Here is a 19,583-nt window from a genome sequence, read left to right on the forward strand (position 1 = left end):
AAAAAAAGTATTTGATTTTGCATAAGCTTTGCTCCTCTTTTTGATTTTGAGGCGGCGATGTTGCGGCATGGTTGAAAATTGTAACTCACCTGTTCTGACTTTTGCCTCGGTTAACCGAGGGGCTCGGATGACTGAGACTCGGATAATCGCGAGTCTACTGTATTAGTGTTTTTAGTAAATACATTGTTTATAATTTTTGTGTCTTTGGATTTGTCTTCCTCAGGAGTAAGATGAGTATTATTAAAACATTTTATTGTATTTTTATTATACATCACCTTGTCTGTTTGTTACCGTGAATTGTCATTAGGTACGTTCGAACCGATACAGACGCAGTCCTCGTAGCGTATTTGGTATAGCATTCGGCCAGAGATCGAGAGGTCTTGATTATAATTTTTGTGTCTTTGGATTTGTCTTCCTCGGGAATAAGATAGTTTATAATAATAGTAAGTATATTTAAAGTATTTTTGTATACTTCACTTAAATTTGTCAGTATGTATGAGAAATCTTGTAACCTGTCAAAGCAAAAGGTATATAGCTCAGTGGTAGAGCGTGTGGCCGGAGATCAAGAGGTCCCGTGTTCAAATCCCGGACGATTCATATTCTTTTTTTTATATTTTTGATATCGTTTTAATAATTTTTTTAAGTGGTAGGTGAAGAAACTTAGTTTAATATTTAAATAAACTACAAATAACCTGTTAAGTATATTAATTTCGTTGAAATCGTAATAATAGAAGTATAACTTCTTACGTTCACACACACATTCTTTTTTCAATTTCTTGGCTTTCTTCCCCTTTACTTGTTAGCGTTACTCCTAGATACTCAAACTCCTATAACTATAATTAATTAGTAATTATAAAATGACATTTTTTATGAATTTAAAAAAATTCGACCCGGGCAGATATTATTTCAGATTTTTTGGATCTTTCTAAAGAAAAAAAGTATTTCGTAATTTTTCTCTAAAGTTGATCATTTTCGAGTTATAAACAATTTAAAACTGAAAAAAGAACGAAAGATGACAATTTTCAAGGCTCAAAAACACAAGTAAAAAATATCATTTTTGTAATCATCAAGTACATAAATTCAAGTTCAAACCTTTTTTTATCAGGTCTCGATAAGAATTTTAGCCATGTTGTATTCTAAAACATATTTTTTATTTGTTAATGAGGAAGGTTTCTCGTGGGGAGACGACATTAACAACTAAAAAACAATGTTACAGAATGAAATACATAAGTCCAAAAGACTTATCAAGAACTGATAGAATAAGGTTTGAACTTGAATATAGGTACTTCCTAATTTCAAAAATGATATTTTATACTTATGTTTTTGAGCATTGAAAATCGTCATCTTTCGTTCTTTTTTCAGTGTTAAATTGTTTATAACTAGAAAACGATCATCTTTAGACAAAAATTACAAAAGACCTTTTTTGTTTACAAATAACTAAAAAATCTGAAATAATATCTGCCCGGGTCGATTTTTTCTTAATTTATAGAAAAAATGTCATTTTTTAATTATTCATTAATTATGGTTATAACAAGATTAGATCGGGCAACCCTTGTTTTTTGTATTGTTAACATGCTAAATGACATATCCAATAATATTTATTCAAGATAAGTTATCAATCAAGTAGAGAAAACGACAATAAATATCGTTCCCATACCACCAGATTAACAACAGGTGGCACTTCTCTGGTTACTACCCCCGTGATTTTCAAAAATTATAAATCATACGAGTGCCGAGTATAACGGTCCACCCGTTATATGTAATATCATTTTTAGCTCTTTAATTATTTTTATAATTATTTTCTCTTGACCTCCCAATTAATTTCTGTAACTTTCTCGTAAAGGACCACTTACGTGACGTCACACGTCGGCGTCTACTGAACATACTTGTCGAATCGTTCCGTGACATTTAATTCATGTTCTGTGGTCGTTTGAGGTTCTCCTCTTTGAAGCAGAGAGGAATGACGGACACTTGGATAGTGGCTGTGAGGTGGGTAGTTGGTACCATAAACTGGTGGTTGATTTCCATCATAATTATTTCATTCAACATCAAGAAATTTGAAGTGAAAAGTTACCACAAATGGTTTTCTGCAGTAGGGAGACATGTGGGTAAAACAACTCCTTCCGGAATCGGAATAAAAATCACCGGTAAAAAAAATTCTTTTTTTTATAATAATTTGGTTAGCTTTTTTATGGAATATTAGTTTCATTGTTAAATTTCCTTAGTGAACCCATTAAGTGAAGTATGTAGATTATTTTGATTTTATTTAATATTCATTCAAGGGAAATTAGAAGTATATTAATATGCTTTTGGCTTTACATAACCAAACATTTCTGAAGTCCTCAAGTAATATTGAACATAATTATCATTACTTCGCTGTAGATTTTAAACTGATCATCCAATATTTTTATAAAAATAACTATCTTTTGCCTGGTTTCATACCATTTCATGAAGGTATATAAAATGTATGTAGATGGCTATTATTATATTAATCTCATATTATCTCAGATAAATCATATTTTATATTCCAATTTCAAATTCAATGTCATTATTTGTTCATGTCTTCAGACTCAAAATAGTTCCAAGATTACCTGAGATTGGTTTTTGTTCCATTTTAATGGTCGTTTTTTCTATGTTATTGCTTCTAAAAAGTTTCCTCATTTATTTCTTCTCTTTACTTTTTGCTCATGTTTATATGGGAAATAAAACTGGGAATGTTTTTTTAGCCATTTTGGAGAAACCATAATGTGAAGTCGTAGCCCGTTTGACCACCTAGGGAAACCATTACAGCCACAGTCAAGTCACTCTGGGAGTATGTCATTTGGGAAACACTTGGGGCGTTCTTGCTCCTGAGTTTCGTTCTACACCTGGACATATAGGAGGTACCGTTTCGTACCACCCAGGTGCTCATTTTGGGATGCAGTAGCGGACTTTTTAGGAGTCATTTGGATTTGTTTGGGAACATTTAAGTTTGTGTGGATTTGAGTTACTATAGTGTTTATATTTCAGACATTTGGTTAATGCACTGTTTGTTAATATTTTTTTTCCAATTTAGCTTACGTTTGATTTTTATTATAACAGATTTGAATATTAGTGTATTTGGTTCCTAAACTATTGTATCTATGGTAAGTTACTTGTGTGCACAAGGTAATCAAGCCTAGAAAATTAGGGTTTTATATTTTATTATTAGTTTGATATTTATTTTGTAATATTACTTGCTTGTTTCCCAAATATTTTATTATTTATTCGCTTTATTCCATTTGTTCGGTTAATTTAGGTCATCGTTTCGGTATTTATCTTTGCTTCATTTTTATAACTTTTATTAATTAATTTTGCTTAATTCATCATTGTATTTTCTCTTCGTCAGGCTTGTGCCTATTTATTTATATATTTTTCATATTTGTCGGTTTTAATTTAGTTGTACGTAGCAAGCGTACTATAATCATTTGGTAGAAATCTCATGTGAGTTGTACTCTATATGTAAGTACGACGTACTTATGTAATTTTGTAACAGGTAACATTATTGCTGTTATCTTAGATAGATATAACCTTTGTATAACTTTCTCATTTTAGAGTCACATGATATGCACTTTGTGTAACTCAGAGATTGCAAAAAAAAATCTAGTAGTTATTTTTAATAAATATTTACTTATTTTGTATATCATTTATTTTTATTATTCCTTTATCTTCATTATTACTGATTTAATATATTTAATATTTGACAGCAGTGTAAGATACCTGGGAAAGTGATCGAAGATCATTTCCTGGCGCCCATGATTTGTTAGTTTTATTTAATTGGTTCTTCTTTAGCACTTATTCATCTTTATACATTTTCAGTACATTATTCTCATCTTAATATTTAACTAATCTAGTCACCATTATTGAGCTACTGTTCTTCGACAGGCATGCAAACGAGCCGTATCCATCCGTGAGTGGCCAGTTGTTCTCTTGCATCTATAGCTAGCCAACTCTATTTAGTTTGCCTCTGTCTCTTCATACTTCTACTTCTACCCCTTTTAATATCCCCTTCTCTTCACTTCTACACCCTTCCACTTTCCTCCACTAATACTACTGGAAAGTAGTATTTTTTCCTACTGCGGCTTCTCAGCGTAGAAGCCACTTCACTCCCTTCTTTACATCCCATCTATTTTCATTTTTGTCCCACTAGTTACTTTCTTTTTCCTTACTTCTGTTGGAGTATATCTTTCTTTTTATTTACACTCCAACAGAAGTTCTTCTTTTTTTTTGTTTCACGAGACGAAATTAAGATGAGGGAATTTTTAAATAATTCACGTTACATCTGCTCAGCGTGGTAAAAGTTCCAACCAGAAAGATGCCTTAGGACTCCACAAAAGAGTAAATGAATTAAAAATGTATAAACATTTTCAATTTCTTTGCATTCCGAAAATGCAGCAGCATCAATAAAAATCAAACCGATTTGATTTTCTTCAATATTATTGCCATGAATATTATTGTTTCAATACGCTCCTTACACGTTCAATATATTGATGAATATCGATATTGCTTCAATAATATTGACCGTGTAAAGGTCGCCTTAGAGATGGGTGGGTCATTCACGATTTATTTGTGTTGCATATTGGTTTTGGTGCAATTCATATGCTTGTATATTATATCAAATAATTTTCAATAAAAATGTATACCATTTTTATTCAGTTGCAATGCGAAACCAAAACTGTTTGTAATATAAACCTAATAAAACCTAATAAAAATGTTTGTAAATTAAAATACTTTTAAAAGATTTTTAATTAAAAAAAATGCATTCTCTGAACAGCTTCAACAAAAGGTGAAATCGTCAATAAGAGGGCTGGATGCGCTATCTAACCTAAGTAAAAATTAAGACAGTTTTGGCTTCACATTTCAACTGAATAAAAATGAAATAAGAAAATCTACGGTTTCGTTTTGATTAAAATCTGTCTTCCTCCATCCCCCGATAGCACTATTTCTAGGTCTACCTGTTGTCAAGGAGGCTCTAAGGAAGACAGATTTTACCATTCCAACCGTAGATTGTCGATATAAATTAAAATAATTTATATCGCAGTATGGATAGAACGCCCTCTAACGGGGAATAAGCGAAATGAATTTCGACTCAATTCAAGCTTTCTGCTTAACCCAGGTATAACATACCAAAAGGCACCGCCAGGAAAACATTCCACTTTGCGGTTCAGAGAGCCCATATGAAACGAGTCTTTGTACTCTATGCACTCTACACTCTTTGTACTCTACACTCTATGCCTTTTGGTATGTTATACCTGGGTTAAGCAGAAAGCTTGAATTGAGTCGAAATTCATTTCGCTTATTCCTCGTTAGAGGGCGTTCTATCCATACTGCGATATAAATTATTTTAATTTATATCGACAATCTACGGTCGGAATGGTAAAAATCTGTCTTCCTTAGAGCCTCCTTGATAACAGGTAGACCTAGAAATAGTGCTATCGGGGGATGGGGGAAGACAGATTTTAATCAAAACGAAACCGTAGATTTTCTTATTTTGTTAATGCCATACTCTGCATAGAGTACAAAGACTCGTTTCATGTAGGCTCTCTGAACCGCAAAGTGGAATGTTTTCCTGGTGGTGCCTTTTGGTATGTTATACCTGGGTTAAGCAGAAAGCTTGAATTGAGTCGAAATTCATTTTGAATAAAAATGGTATACATTTTTATTTCATTTTATATTGGTTTTACTGCTATAGAGTAACTAGGTCCATTTTCCGTTGGAACTTTACCAAGCTGTATACGGGGTTGTGAATTCCCAGAATTCCCTCTTGTCTTCACTGCAGCATCCATCTGGCTTGCAATTTTTAGAAGCCATGAATGTTGTCACCAGGAAAATGGTCCAATAACTTTCTCAATTAAAAATCTTTTAAAAGTATTTTATTTTACAAATATTTTTATTAGGTTGAAAAACTTATGACTTTCAAATAATTTTCATTTACATTTGTAATACTTACAATTATTGGAACCAACAGCAATTGTGGCATAGCAAAAGCGGCCTTGGTAGCTTCCTTCAGTAACTGAATGACCAATTGGATTTTTCTGAACATGAATACACCCACCAACAAAAAGATCAATATAAGAATGGTAAAGAAGATAGCAAGAAATAGAACGCCCTCTTTGCTGCCCTTCACTTGAACATCCTTGTCGTTGTTAGCTAGTTTTTCAAAATTGAAGTAGGCGTACCTAAAATAAGAAAACAAATAAATCAATAAATAATAAAGACTAATAATAATAGTGCAGTCAGTGGAGGTGGATATGAACTATTACCTCCGATTTCGTTGAACCACCATCGATTTTTATGAAAGTTGTGCGTGATTATAGGATGCCTCAAGGAACAAAAGTGAAATGGTGCCAACTTGCGCTTTTACTCTGGAGGTGGATGCCACCCCTTCTCGTGGGTGAAAATGATTTTATTAAAAATAACCCCATAAATCGATAGAGGGAGAAACTCTAAGTAAAATTTGTTATACGAAGTTATTAAAATAAATCGATACTTTTTGAGTATACCCTTGGTACCTTAATACCTATATATTACTTCTCTACCTCCTCGTTCGTTAAATTTTTACAAAGCGAAATAGTATTTTTACGTGTTAAAATGATAAGAGTCTCATGCTTACCATGCCAGCCCTACAAGGATGCCTCCAAAAACTAGAACTCCTCCTAGAATACCCCATACAACTGCAGCTGTAGCGGTTTTAAACAGGAACAACATTATCATTCCAACACCTAAAACATATAAAAGTTGTTTACAATGTTCCTCTTCTTCAGCTATCTTAAGGGGAAAGGCGCAAAATGTCGCCTGTCAAAATTTTCAATGTGTTTTAAATGTATTAATTTTTTTTGGAATCCTGAGAAAACGAATAAATATTTTTGAAAAATTTAAACGCAGAATGAAAGATTACATTATAGAGGGGAGCGGCAGCAACCCCTAAAATTACGTTATACCGATCACGGAAATCATCTTTAAGGTGAATGACCAGTTTTGGTCATTCTTTATGTTTTCGAGGTAGCTGAATCCGAATATGAAGTTTATTTTTATCTAGAATTTGTGAAAAATTTTATGCAAAAATGCGAAAAACAATTTTGGTGATTTTTCATATTTACCTCGCTGTATAGAGAGTGCGTATAGATTTATCTGTATCTGGAGTGTATATAGATTTTCACTTCGGAAAAAATCAAACAAGATAGAACTTGTTGTAATTTCATTAAGAAACGTTTAATAAACAACATATCAAAAAGTTCTACTCGAGAAGTGGGTGCTTCATTTTTTATTAAACAAATGAACAACGAAATTAGATTTTTTTTAAATAACTCCAAAAATATTAATTTTAGAAAAAAATGACTTGACCATTGAAAAATTCAGAAAATTCTACAAAAAAAACCTTATATAAAGATTTTTCTTAAATTAAATCAGTAGCTTCTATAATTTTTTATTTATAACGCTAAAGTCACCCTTCTCACAAACATTGGCGCACTGTAAACTAGCGTACGGCGAAGTGCACGGTTGAGTTGTTTTAAAGTAATTCTTTAACTAATGGATCAAATAAAATTTTACAAATTGGACATGAAAGAAGAATAATTAAGCTATCTTATGGTAACAATAAAAAGAAATAAAATGTATGGGCATAGGTATGGTGTGGGCGGAAATTAAGACTTAGATGATTTTTGTTAAAAAATGTGTAACTAATGCAATTTTTCTTATAAAACTCTCACTTTTGCACAACTTACCTTTCAAACATATATTACTAAACGATGTTTTATTCAAAAAAATCTCAAAAATTTAATTCAAATGATACGTCTCAAAAAATGTAATTTTTGAAAACTTCGTAGTTTTACAGAATTACCACCACTTAACGACGGTATTACTCATGTTTGAACAGATTTATTCCAGTTTTATAAGCGCCTTTTTAAAGTTTAGGACGTAGTCTTCAAAATTCACTAAATTATTTTATTTTAGAATTAAAATAAAATATCTCTTTTTGAGAAAACAAAGATGTAATACAAAAATCGAAAATTAGCAGTAAAACAATGTTTATACAAAGAGATCGACATTTTTTTCTATAAATCTTACCTAAAATACATTTAATATTAAGCATCAACAATAATAAATGTTCAACAAAAAAATCTTTTTTAGCTCCTATACAGTATATCTGCGTAACTTGGAACCTATTGATAACTTTTTTATTATCAGTTTTACGAAAAAAAGTTACTATTCATAAAATACTCTGTATTATATATTATATAATCGAACATGAAACCATCAAATATCAAATTCTATTAATTTTATACGGGGTATGTCAAAAAATATGAATTTTACTCAAGAGTAAAGTACCTTTATATTTCACAATATCGAAAATTGTTATTAAGAAAAGTTGTTTGGAATTAAAAAATATGTTGCAGTGTTTAATTATATCCTTCTAATTAAAATATTGTGAATAATAAAAGCATTTATCTAAGACAAATTCATATTTTTTACATACCTCGTACAAAATAAAAATTTAATATCTGATGGTTATATCTTAGATTCTGGACCAGGTAGAACATTTTATGAAGAATAACTTTTTTTCGTAAAATTGATAATAAAAAAGTTTTCCACGTGGTTCCTAGCTACGCAGACATACTGTATAAGAGCTTCTGTATAAGAATTTTCAAATTGCAATGCCATATTCGGATTCAGCATAATCAAAAACAAGATAGAAACATATTTGATCAAAGTAAAATGATGAATTTAACGATATTTTTAAAATTATTTATACAAAACAATTGTTATTGTTTAAACAGTTAATAAACAATTAGCGGCCAAATCTGCGAGTAGAACTTTTTACTTTAACATGTATATAAACTAACAAAAAAAGTTTTAGAAAAATATAAGCTTGTTTGAATTTTTCCGAAACAATGCATACTTTCGTTCTAATTGCACTCCCCTACAAAATGTTTACACAAATTAAAAGAGAAGTTGTTAATATTTAAAATTCTGTAAATTTCTCGTTGATTATCTTTTCTTTGTCTTGTAGTGTTATAGTTAATTTATTGAGGTTATTTTTAATGACCACAAGAAAAGGTATCCCACTTATCCATTTAAAATTAGATAAATCTGGTATATTATTTTCTTTTTGTGTCAAGATATTTGAATCTCGTCTATCAACTCGAAAAACGTTTGCCACTACTGAGCCACCTTACTTCAGAAAATAAACGATTTTTCAAATTTTTGCGTAAGTTGTGCATGTGGATGTGGATGAATATAATACAATAAAGTTGTAGAGAAGGCTGTGTAATATTTAATTTTTTCAAATTTTTATTAATTGTGCCTACCAAACAAATCTTGTGACCCGTCTTCTTTGCACCATCAGTTATCACATTTTTAAAATTTTTCCACTTGGTCCACTTAGTACATATGAGGGGTGTAAAATCAAAGTCGGCAATCTCCCATTTTCCTAATTTTGGGAAACCGCGAAAAACTGTAGAAACTAACAAAATTAAATTAAAACAATAAAACTGATGAAGAATCATACAACATTTGATTTGTGAAAGAGGAGCTTAAGAAATGATGTCTTTTCCTTTTTTTTTTATATTTTAGTTTGGAGATTCACGGATATGAAAATGATCTATAAGGATATTGCCAGTTTTGAAACTAATAAAACATCATTGTGCCGGTTACTTAGCGAAGAAAAACATATTTTGATATTGAAGAATAATATTTCTAATATGTAAAAGCAATGTATATGCATATCTTTTAAACTAAAATATCCAGAAGTTCGGGTATATTTATATTCACAGGTTTAGACAGAGATCACAGCATTCACCGTTGATCACGTGCGAGCGCTACGTGGTTCTTATTGGCCGCAGCGGAGATTACCGTGTTTGGTACGCACTCAGCTATGGAGATTGCCGCTTTTGATCCCAACATGAATTTTTCACTGCGATTTGCATACAGTTAAGATCGCTTTTGGTTATAACAAGTAGTTTTATCTAACAGATAATAAAAAAAAAACGTAACAGATGGCGTCCCTAACTCAAAACAAGAAAAAATGGAGATTGCCGCCTTTGATTTTACACCCCTCATATTAAAAACATCTAATAATTGCAAAAATATATCTTTACCCCTTCTATTCCCATTGATGCATTGTAATACATAGTGCGGCAGATTCGTGCAAATATTATAAGAATTGTGCATTTAATGATAGAAGCATATTGTTGGAATTCCGATAAATTGATTTGATTGTTTAAATAGTTCGAAATCATATCCCTTTTTTTCCCTTATCGACGCCTGTGTTGTTCCTTGCATACTAGCGAAATCCACAAGTGTTCAAGAAAGGGACGTTTCACCCACTTGAGGTCCAAAGAATTCTTCCCCCGACGAGATGCATTTAGACGGCTGAAATGTAAAGACGTAAAATAGTGTCGAGTTCCTTGATGACGCGTCCTGATTGACGATTGTAAGTATTTCTACCTTATATTTTGTTGTTACCTATATGTTTCCTGTTATCGTTTTGAGCTGTTTAACCACCAATCGATTTGAACATGTGTCTTATTCTTATGTTTATTGCACCTATGAGAATTTCCATTAATCTCTACCAATAGAAGCTATTCGAAGACATAGTAAATGGCAGGTGTTGTAATTTGTATTGTTTATTGTTTGTTTTGATTTTATTAATCGTTTCGTTCAATACCTGCTAATAACCAACACATATAATTTGGACCACATATTCTACACATATAAACGTTAAAATTTAGATGGGAGGCCATCTCAGATTTTGCCGTTTACAAAAATGGCGGGGATTCAAAATGGCGACCATACATATGTGACTAATAGCACGATAAGTTTCGAACGAGACTTCAGATTTCAACCAAATTTGGTATATAGGTTCTTTTTTTGATTTATAAGATCGAGGTCTTGAACCGGAAGAATAGGTTTACCAGAAGTTGTGTTTTTCCTGGTTTTTATGTAAAAATATGCTGTTTTTTTTTCAATTCTTTCACCCTGTATGTATTAATTTTTCAAAAAGTTAATACCGCCATTAAAGAGAGCGTAAAAATATTTTTTAGAAAATATTTTGAACTTTTTAGTTATGTTAATTACCATTTAATGTCTTCACATGTACCTATATGCGGCAGATTCGTGCAAATATTATAAGAATTATTGTGCATTTAATGATAGAAGCATATAACTTGAACCACATATACTATACATATAGAAGTTCAAATTTAGATACGACGCCATCTCAGTTTTTGTTCCTTTTACAAAAATGGCGGGCATTCAAAATTGCGACTATAAATATGTGACTAATATTACGATAACTTTTGAACGAGATAACAGATTTCAACCAAATTTAGTATATAGGTTCTTTTTTTGATGAATAATATCGAAGTATTAAACCGGAAGAATCGGTATACCAGAATTTGTGTTTTTACTGTTTTTTTTTTATGTAAAAATATGTTGTTTCTCTTTCAATTCTTTCACCCTGTATATGCTAATTTTTCAAAAGGTAATACCGGCGTTGAAAAGAGCGTAAAGATATTTTTTAGGAAATATTTTGAACTCTTTAGTTATATTAATTACCATTTAATAAATGCATAACGTATCTTCACATGTAGGTACCTATGTGCGGCAGATTCGTGCAAATAATAAATATAAGAATTATTGTGCATTTAATGGTAGAAGCATAGAACTTTTACCACACATACAACACATACAAAGATTCAAATTTAGATATGAGGCCATCTCAGATTTAGTCTTTTACAAAAATGGCGGACATTCAAAATGAATCTGCCGCCCATAGGTACATGTGAACATACGTTATGCATTTATTAAATGGTAATTAACACAACTGAAAAGTTAAAAATATTTCCTAAAAAATATATTTACACTCTTTTCAATGGCGGTATTACCTTTTTGAAAAATTTATATATACAGGGTGAAAGAATTGAAAAAGGAACAACATATTTTTACATAAAACAACAGTAAAAACACAAATTCATTTAAAACGATTCTTCCGGTTCAAGACCTCGATATTATTCATCAAAAAAACAACATATATACCGATAAATTTGGTTCAAATCTGACGTCTCGTTCAAAAGTTATCGTGCTATTAGTCACATATGTATAGTCGCCATTTTGAATGCCCGCCATTTTTGTAAAAGGAACAAAAAAAGAGATGGCCTCGTATCTAAATTTGAACCTTTATATGTGTAGTATATTTGGTCCAAATTATATGCTTCTACCATTAAATGCACAATAATTCTTATAATATTTGCACGAATCTGCCGCATATAGGTACATGTGAAGATACGTTTTGCATTTATTAAATGGTAATTAACAAAACTAAAAAGTTAAAAATATTTCCTAAAAAATATTTTTACGGTCTTTTCAATGGCGGCATTAACTTTTTGAAAAATTAATACATACAGGGTGAAAGAATTGAAAAAAAAAAACAGCATATTTTTACATAAAAACCAGGAAAAACAAAACATCTGGTAAACCGATTCTTCTGGTTCAAGACCTCGATCTTATACATCATAAAAAGAACCTATATATCAAATTTGGTTGAAATCTGAAGTCTCGTTCTAAAGTTATCGTGCTATTAGTCACATATGTATAGTCGCCATTTTGAATCCCCGCCATTTTTGTATAAGGCAAAATCTGAGATGGCCTCCCATCTAAATTTGATCGTTTATATGTGTAGAATATGTGGTCCAAATTATATGCTTCTATCATTAAATGCACAATTGTTTCAGATATCGGCTGCACTAACAGCAAATTCTTCTGTTACACAAAATCAATTCCACGGATAAAAATCAACAATTGAGCAGTGCTAGATACGAGTATATCGTTGCTTTCGCCAACAACTGTTAGTGAAAAAAACTGAAATTGTGTACTCAAAAGTACTCAATTTTTTCTTAAATTTATTAAACATAAACATTAATAAATGGTTAATATATTTTCAAAACGTCGAACTACTGTATGTGCACACAACCTAATATCTTCCATTTTTTTTAATTTCTTTTCACTATTCTTCTTTTAGCGCAGATTTTTGGCACTTGCCACATTTGGGCACGCTCACGCTCAATATTGTTGATTTTTCCTGATTATAGTGGTGCTTTGGCGGGCCGCGTAAAAAGTTGCAAAGGACCGCATGCAGCCCACAGGTTGCCGATCTCTGGGTTAATATAAAAGTTTTTATTTTTTAGGTTAGTTATAGCTCTTGTGTAACTTACCTAGTGACAGAAAACAGGCCAATACAATTCTCCAGGCATGTTTGTTTAAGAAAGCAGATAGACCTGCTTCAATCTCTTCCACAGATTCGTAGGTATCTCTCTTGAAACGAGAATTAAAACTGTTGTACCGAGAATTAAAACTTGAATGCGAGCCGTCCTTGTAACAGTAGAGACCTACTTTAACACTGAAACATAAATGTAATATAAATATTTTTTATATCAAATATAATAGAAATGAATAAATTAAAACGAAAAGAACTTTAACCCATAAGACTACCTAGACTGAATTTCAGTGAGAAATGCAATGTACAGGGTTATTCACTGTATTTTGACTCCCTGTAAATTGCTTCATTTACAGAATAAGAAAAAAATGTAAAATACAAAAGTTATTCGATTTTTAAATTATGATTTTTTGACATATATATCATACTAGTGACGTCATCCATCTGGAGGTGATGACGTAATCGACTATTTTTTAAATGTGAATAGGGGTCGTGTGCTAGCTCATTTGAAATTTTATTCAATTGTCCACTCAGTAATATAAACAATAAGGTAATTATTTATACAAGGCGTCAAAAAAAAAATTTTAATTAAATTAATTGACAAAAAGAAGAATGTATGTAATTTATTTATTTCAAAATATCTTCTACTGCTGTTAGAAAATAGAAATAAAGGTGTATTGCCCAAATAAACATTGTTTTTTGCTTAAATTCAATGTTCAAACTGCCAAGAGGCAGATGAGTGGCAGTTTGAACATTGAATTTAAGTGAAGAGTAAAGTTTATTTGTCCAATAACATTTATTTTTGTTTTCTGGCAGCAGTAGAATGTACTTTGAATTAATCAAAATTTCATACATTCTTCTTTTTGCATCAATTAATTTATTTAAAAAAAAATTTGGACGCCCTGTATAAATAATCATATTAATGTTTATATTGCTGAATAGGGAATTAAATAACCATTCAAATGAGCTATAAATAGCACGACCCTTATTCTCATTTGAAAAAATAGTCGATGACGTCATCACGCCCAGTCTGGATGACATTAATAGCATGGTAGATGTGAAAAAAATCATAATTTATAAATCGAATAACTTTTGTATTTTACATTTTTTTCTAATTCTGCAAATAAAGCAGTTTTTTACAGGGGGGTCAAAATATAGGGTATAACCCTGTACATAAAAAAACGACTTTAGTTGTTAAAGATGTTCAAAATGTAACTACTCGTTCCATGATAACAGTATATTATTAAAATCACTATCACTTTTTCTCTTTCCTCGATGATTAGTTTTTATTGTACAGTATATAAATTATTGTAATCACTGAATACAAGGATAGTAAAAGGTAATGATATTAATTAAATTAATGAATAATTTACGCGATTATGCAAGTAACTGCTATCCAAAAATCTTCAAAAACTGAACGAAATAGTCATCTCTGCGTTCTTGATGACGACATCACTGTCAACTAATGTTTACATCTCCTGCAGACCTGCAGAGTTTATGTGAATAAACTTTAGTCCCATGAAAATGGGGTAAACTTACTGTGTACCACTCCTGGTACACAAAGGAGTCAAAAAGTGTTAAGCATTGTATTTTGAAAACAGTTTTCGATCCTGCGTAGGAAACTTCAAATAAAATACGTATATATTTAATATTTTTAAATTGTGGTTAATTCCCAACAACGTTGTCAAAGTACAATGTGGCACAAGAAAGCAACTCTAGAGTGATATCTGATTAGAAACGTCTCAAAATTTTGAGGTTGAACTTTTTTATTCACATCCCAATTACAATTTGTCTAAAAATATCAGCGTATACATTCATGAAGAGGAAACAGTAGCGATCAACAGGTAGCGAAAACGCGTTCCAAGATTGCGGCTGTAATTTTGAATATTTCTTCCGAGATATTTGGCACACGTATTCGTAATATAATAAAGAATGGCGGTACAGAGCCCAATTTGAAAAATATATTAATATGTAGAAATTACTCTGTAATTAAATACAATATTAAAAAACGAGCGTATACCGCCATTAAGAAGAACAAAAACATACACTTTCGTCAAATAAACTTTTTTATCCGATGCTTAGATTTTGTGTCATTTTGGAACTACTAATGAAATAAAAAATTTTAGTAGTTCCAAAATGACACAAAATCTAGGCATCGGATAAAAAAGTTTATTTGAAGAAAGTGTATTTTTTGAAGTTATACTTCTTTACGAGCGATATGAGGGTGAATTTTTATATGTTAAAACCTACGATCCGGGCGCATGCGCATCATAACTTTGTTCTGATTGGATGTTCAAATGACATGTCAAAAATTATCCAATATGGCAGCTGTAGCGCAGCTGTGGTTTGGACGGTTGACGGTTTGGTTATGTATGTTGTTGTGTTTTAAAATTTGTGGGAAGAGAAACAACAAAGGTTAGTTAATAGTTATACTGCCTTTTTAAATAGTTTTTATATTATATTTTTGAAGTTATACTTCAAAATGTTTTAATTTATGTATGTGTCAGTCCAGAAAAGGCGTGGAAAGAATATATTAGTGTTTTTAAATATATTTTTCTACAAACGTGTTAAAAATGCAATTTTTAGGACTCCATAGGAGCGTTAAAAATGCTACTTTAAGGCACTAGTGCTTTAAAAATTTTAAGGCACTGCAGTTAAAAGTGAATTGTCAAATTGTGAAATGTCAAAACATTCTTAGCATTCTTAGCAAAAATATAGCCTGTAAAAAATTTTAAAAAAATGGTGTGTATATCACGTCTTTACACCTAGTAGAAGCAGAGTTATAGCTAATGAAAAATAGGTTCATATTCGTCAAATTTCAAATGCAATACTTTAACGTGAAATAACCAAAAATGAAGCACATTTCGGGGAAAACTCATTTCAACTTATTTAAAGTGTTTAAAAAAAGCTTCATTTTTGTTTTATAAAAAAAATTTCTAGCATCAAAATTAAACAAGTTACGCTCAAAATAAAGTTAGTCCCTTTTGGTTTTGGTAAAAAAATCGAGAAAATCACCCCCTAATTAGTATCTTAAATGAACTTAATCGTTACGACTTCATAAGTTTCTTGACTCGTGTATATATTGTTTATATGATCTGTAAGTTTCATCGGTTCAAAGTCCTTATTATTGAAAGGGCTGTAGTTAAAAGGGGTTGAACGAGTCACTGATCACGAATGTATGCAAATTTAGAAACACCAAATCTTAATCAATTTTTGTCTAACAGAAAAACAAAAAAATTCATTATATTCAGAAAAGCAAATCTGACTTTTTTGTTTTTCGAGATTTTTGGTATCTCTAACAACTTTTAAGTTATTTTGAAAAAAAAGAATATTTTTCAAAATTTAAATTTTTAAAAATTTTACTTTGAAACCAAATTTTTCCAAAAACAAGCACTTTGAATCGATGAAACTTACAGATCATATAAACACAACATAAGTAAAATAATTTGTGGAGCGGTAACGATTAATTTCATTTAAGTTGCTAATTAGGGGGTGGTTTTCCCGATTTTTTTTTTTGCAAAAACAAAAGGGACCATCTGTATTTTAAACGTAACTTGCTTAAATTTAATGCTAGAAACTTTTTGTAAAAACAGTAATAAAGCTTTTTTTAAACACTTTTAAAAAGTTATAATAGGTTTTCCCCAAAAAGTGCTTAATTTTTTGGATATTTCACATCGAAATCGATATTCTATTTGAAATTTGAATATGAATATATTTTTCATTAGCTATAACTCTGGTTCTACGAGATCCAGAGACCTAACGCGTACATCCTTTTTTTTACTTTTTTATGGGCTATATTTTTGCTAGGAACGTTTTTTTCAACAAAATACTTACTTTTCGAGTTATTTGCGAAAAACCGTCTAAAAATGTGGTTATTTTGTTGAAAAATGAACATATTCACTCGCAAATAACTCGAAAAATGTTGACTTGGCGAAAAAGCTCTATAGAACAAAAGTTACTTAAAATTAGTCAGTTTACCAATTTCTGAACTTATTTTGGACACATATTTTTTCACCCCCAACAGGGGGTGAAAGTCACCCCCAGGGCAAAAGCACACATCGGCACAATATCACTTTTTTCTTTGACATGTAAGCTATACGTATGCCAAATTTCATGTCAATCCAAGCGGTTCTTTAAAATTTAGAGCAAAAACCGTTAAAGAATGGACTAATTATAGAAGTTTTCAGGGACTTTCGGCCCTCGGTAATAACGTAATATTTCATTCCGCGTTTAAATTATTCAAAAATACTTATTAATTTTCTCAGGATTCGAAAAAATGTAAAATTTAAATAGCATTGAAGCCGAAAATTCGTACCCATCCCCTTAAATAGGAACTCCACGATATTTCGAGAAATGAACATCAGATGGACAAATTGAAAAATATGTGTTAATATTTTTTAAAAATCTATCGAATGACACCAAACACGACCTCCCAAGGAAGTGGGGTAGGGGATTACTTTAAAATCTTAAATAGGAGTCACCATTATTTATTCCAGATTTGGATTCCTTACGTAAAAATAAGGAATTTTTATTCGAGACAGTCTTTCGAATTATCAATAGATAGCGCTATAATCGGAAAAACGATTTTTAAAAATGGAAAATTGAATTAAAAAATTGAAAACGTCCCACTAAAATGGAAAACGTAACTTAACTTTTTTTTGTTTTAGGACCAAATTTTCACAACCCAATAGGTCCCCATAACGCTCGAGTAACTGCAAATTTAGCATACTTGCCTCCCCTACTTTAATTTTTATCATAAGCAACATGAATGGTTGAAAAAATAAAAAACATCTATTGTTGTATTGTTTATGAAAAAGTCTTATCGCGCCGTATAATATCTGAAAGATATAGAATTTCACAAACATTTGTGCATATCATAGATGTGAAACACAAATTTACAAAATGCTTTTATAAATAGTGGCTGAAAGTAACATTATTACCAGGGCCGTAAGTACGATGTTGGGGGCCCCGGGGCAAACGTGATATGGGGTCCCCCTATCGGGGGTCTGGGGATTTACTCCCCAGCGAAAGGTGGTGTCCGGAAAAATGTTTGATATTTAACCCCTTGTTTTTAACACATTTTAATTCATTCCATGACTGTCATTATTACTTTGTCAGAACTAGATTTGAAAGGCACTTCAAAATATAAGCAAGGTTTGGACAATTGTTTCAAATGATGAAATCACAATAAGAATAGAATAAATTATGAAGAGAAAGACAAGAAAGGGCTTTATAGAGACAAACAAGTCAAATACAAGCAATGAAAGAAGAATGAAATAATAAACGACAAATGGAAGATAATAGGCTATTAGCAGAAAGACAAGAAAACGCTTTAGAATTTAAAAGAAAAACAACAAAATGAACATATGGTACAACCAAATGAGATAATAATATTAAAACAATAAGAACAACAGAACAGAAATAAGAACAACAATACGAAACAATGAACAATAAGAAGAAAATTTCTTGAAACTTCAAAACCAAATGGAAAAATATGAAGATATGAAGGTTTATTTAGAGAAAATGCAGGAAGAGGTAAACCAGATTGCTGAGGAGATACAGAAAATTGAAAAGGCGGAAGAAGCCTAAAACACGGAGCTGCGTTGTGGTTTGAAAGCGAAGAAAATGAGGTGACTTCATGGAGATATTTTGAAATATTTTTTTTTATAATGGTGCAGGTGAAACAGGTTATAATCAATCATTGAAGTTGTTAGAATTAATATGCCGTGTACTTATTACAACCGGACAACTCGAAGTAGAACTTGACTGAAAATACTTTGAAATTTTATTTGACCTCGTTAAAATCTATGCACTGGGCCCCCCAGAGCCGGATTTAAGGCAGTGAGCTCCTGGGCAGAATTGGTGTGGGGGCCCTACCTCCTACCATTAAAAAAAATGTTGATCTACTTTTATAAATATATTTTTAAATAATAAAAAGTACAAGAGCTGTAACTTGCTACAGTAAAATATTAAAAATAATAGTAAGATGTATGCTTAAAGTCCGGGAAATTTTCGAGATATTTTAATTGAAAATTTCTTGATTATGTGGGACATATCTATGTAGTCGAATTAAGACATCGTGGCCAATGCTCATTATAGAGAGATGATTCAAACACTCACGGCCCATCATAGACCGAATAGAATAGATAGAATAGAATAGAAGTCGATTTTTAATTAACTTAAATTTTGAGAATGGTCTCTATCCACTGCAGTTAGTTAGCACCAGAACTAAATATAAACAAAGTGTCACCTCAACATTTGGAAAAGCATTATTCATATTCTTTTCTTTTAGCAGTTGGTACATTTGAAGTTCTTTGCTTATATTTGATGAGCTGATTTCCTCTTTAAATGA

General features: G+C 31.1%; 1 protein-coding gene across 1 annotated transcript in view; it reads right to left on the reverse strand.

Moving 5' to 3' along the window:
* LOC126891865 (choline transporter-like protein 1) overlaps positions 1-19,583 on the reverse strand; it is a 224,822-nt gene that overhangs the window by 55,331 nt on the left and 149,908 nt on the right. The window contains exons 6-8 of the mRNA XM_050661191.1: positions 13,230-13,414; positions 6,632-6,740; positions 5,969-6,197 (exon numbers count right to left, since the gene is read on the reverse strand). Coding sequence (XP_050517148.1) covers positions 5,969-6,197; positions 6,632-6,740; positions 13,230-13,414 — 523 coding nt within the window. The remainder of the gene's footprint in view (positions 1-5,968; positions 6,198-6,631; positions 6,741-13,229; positions 13,415-19,583) is intronic.

The sequence above is a fragment of the Diabrotica virgifera genome, chromosome 9 (genome assembly GCF_917563875.1).
Source record: "Diabrotica virgifera virgifera chromosome 9, PGI_DIABVI_V3a".
NCBI lineage: Eukaryota > Metazoa > Arthropoda > Insecta > Coleoptera > Chrysomelidae > Diabrotica > Diabrotica virgifera.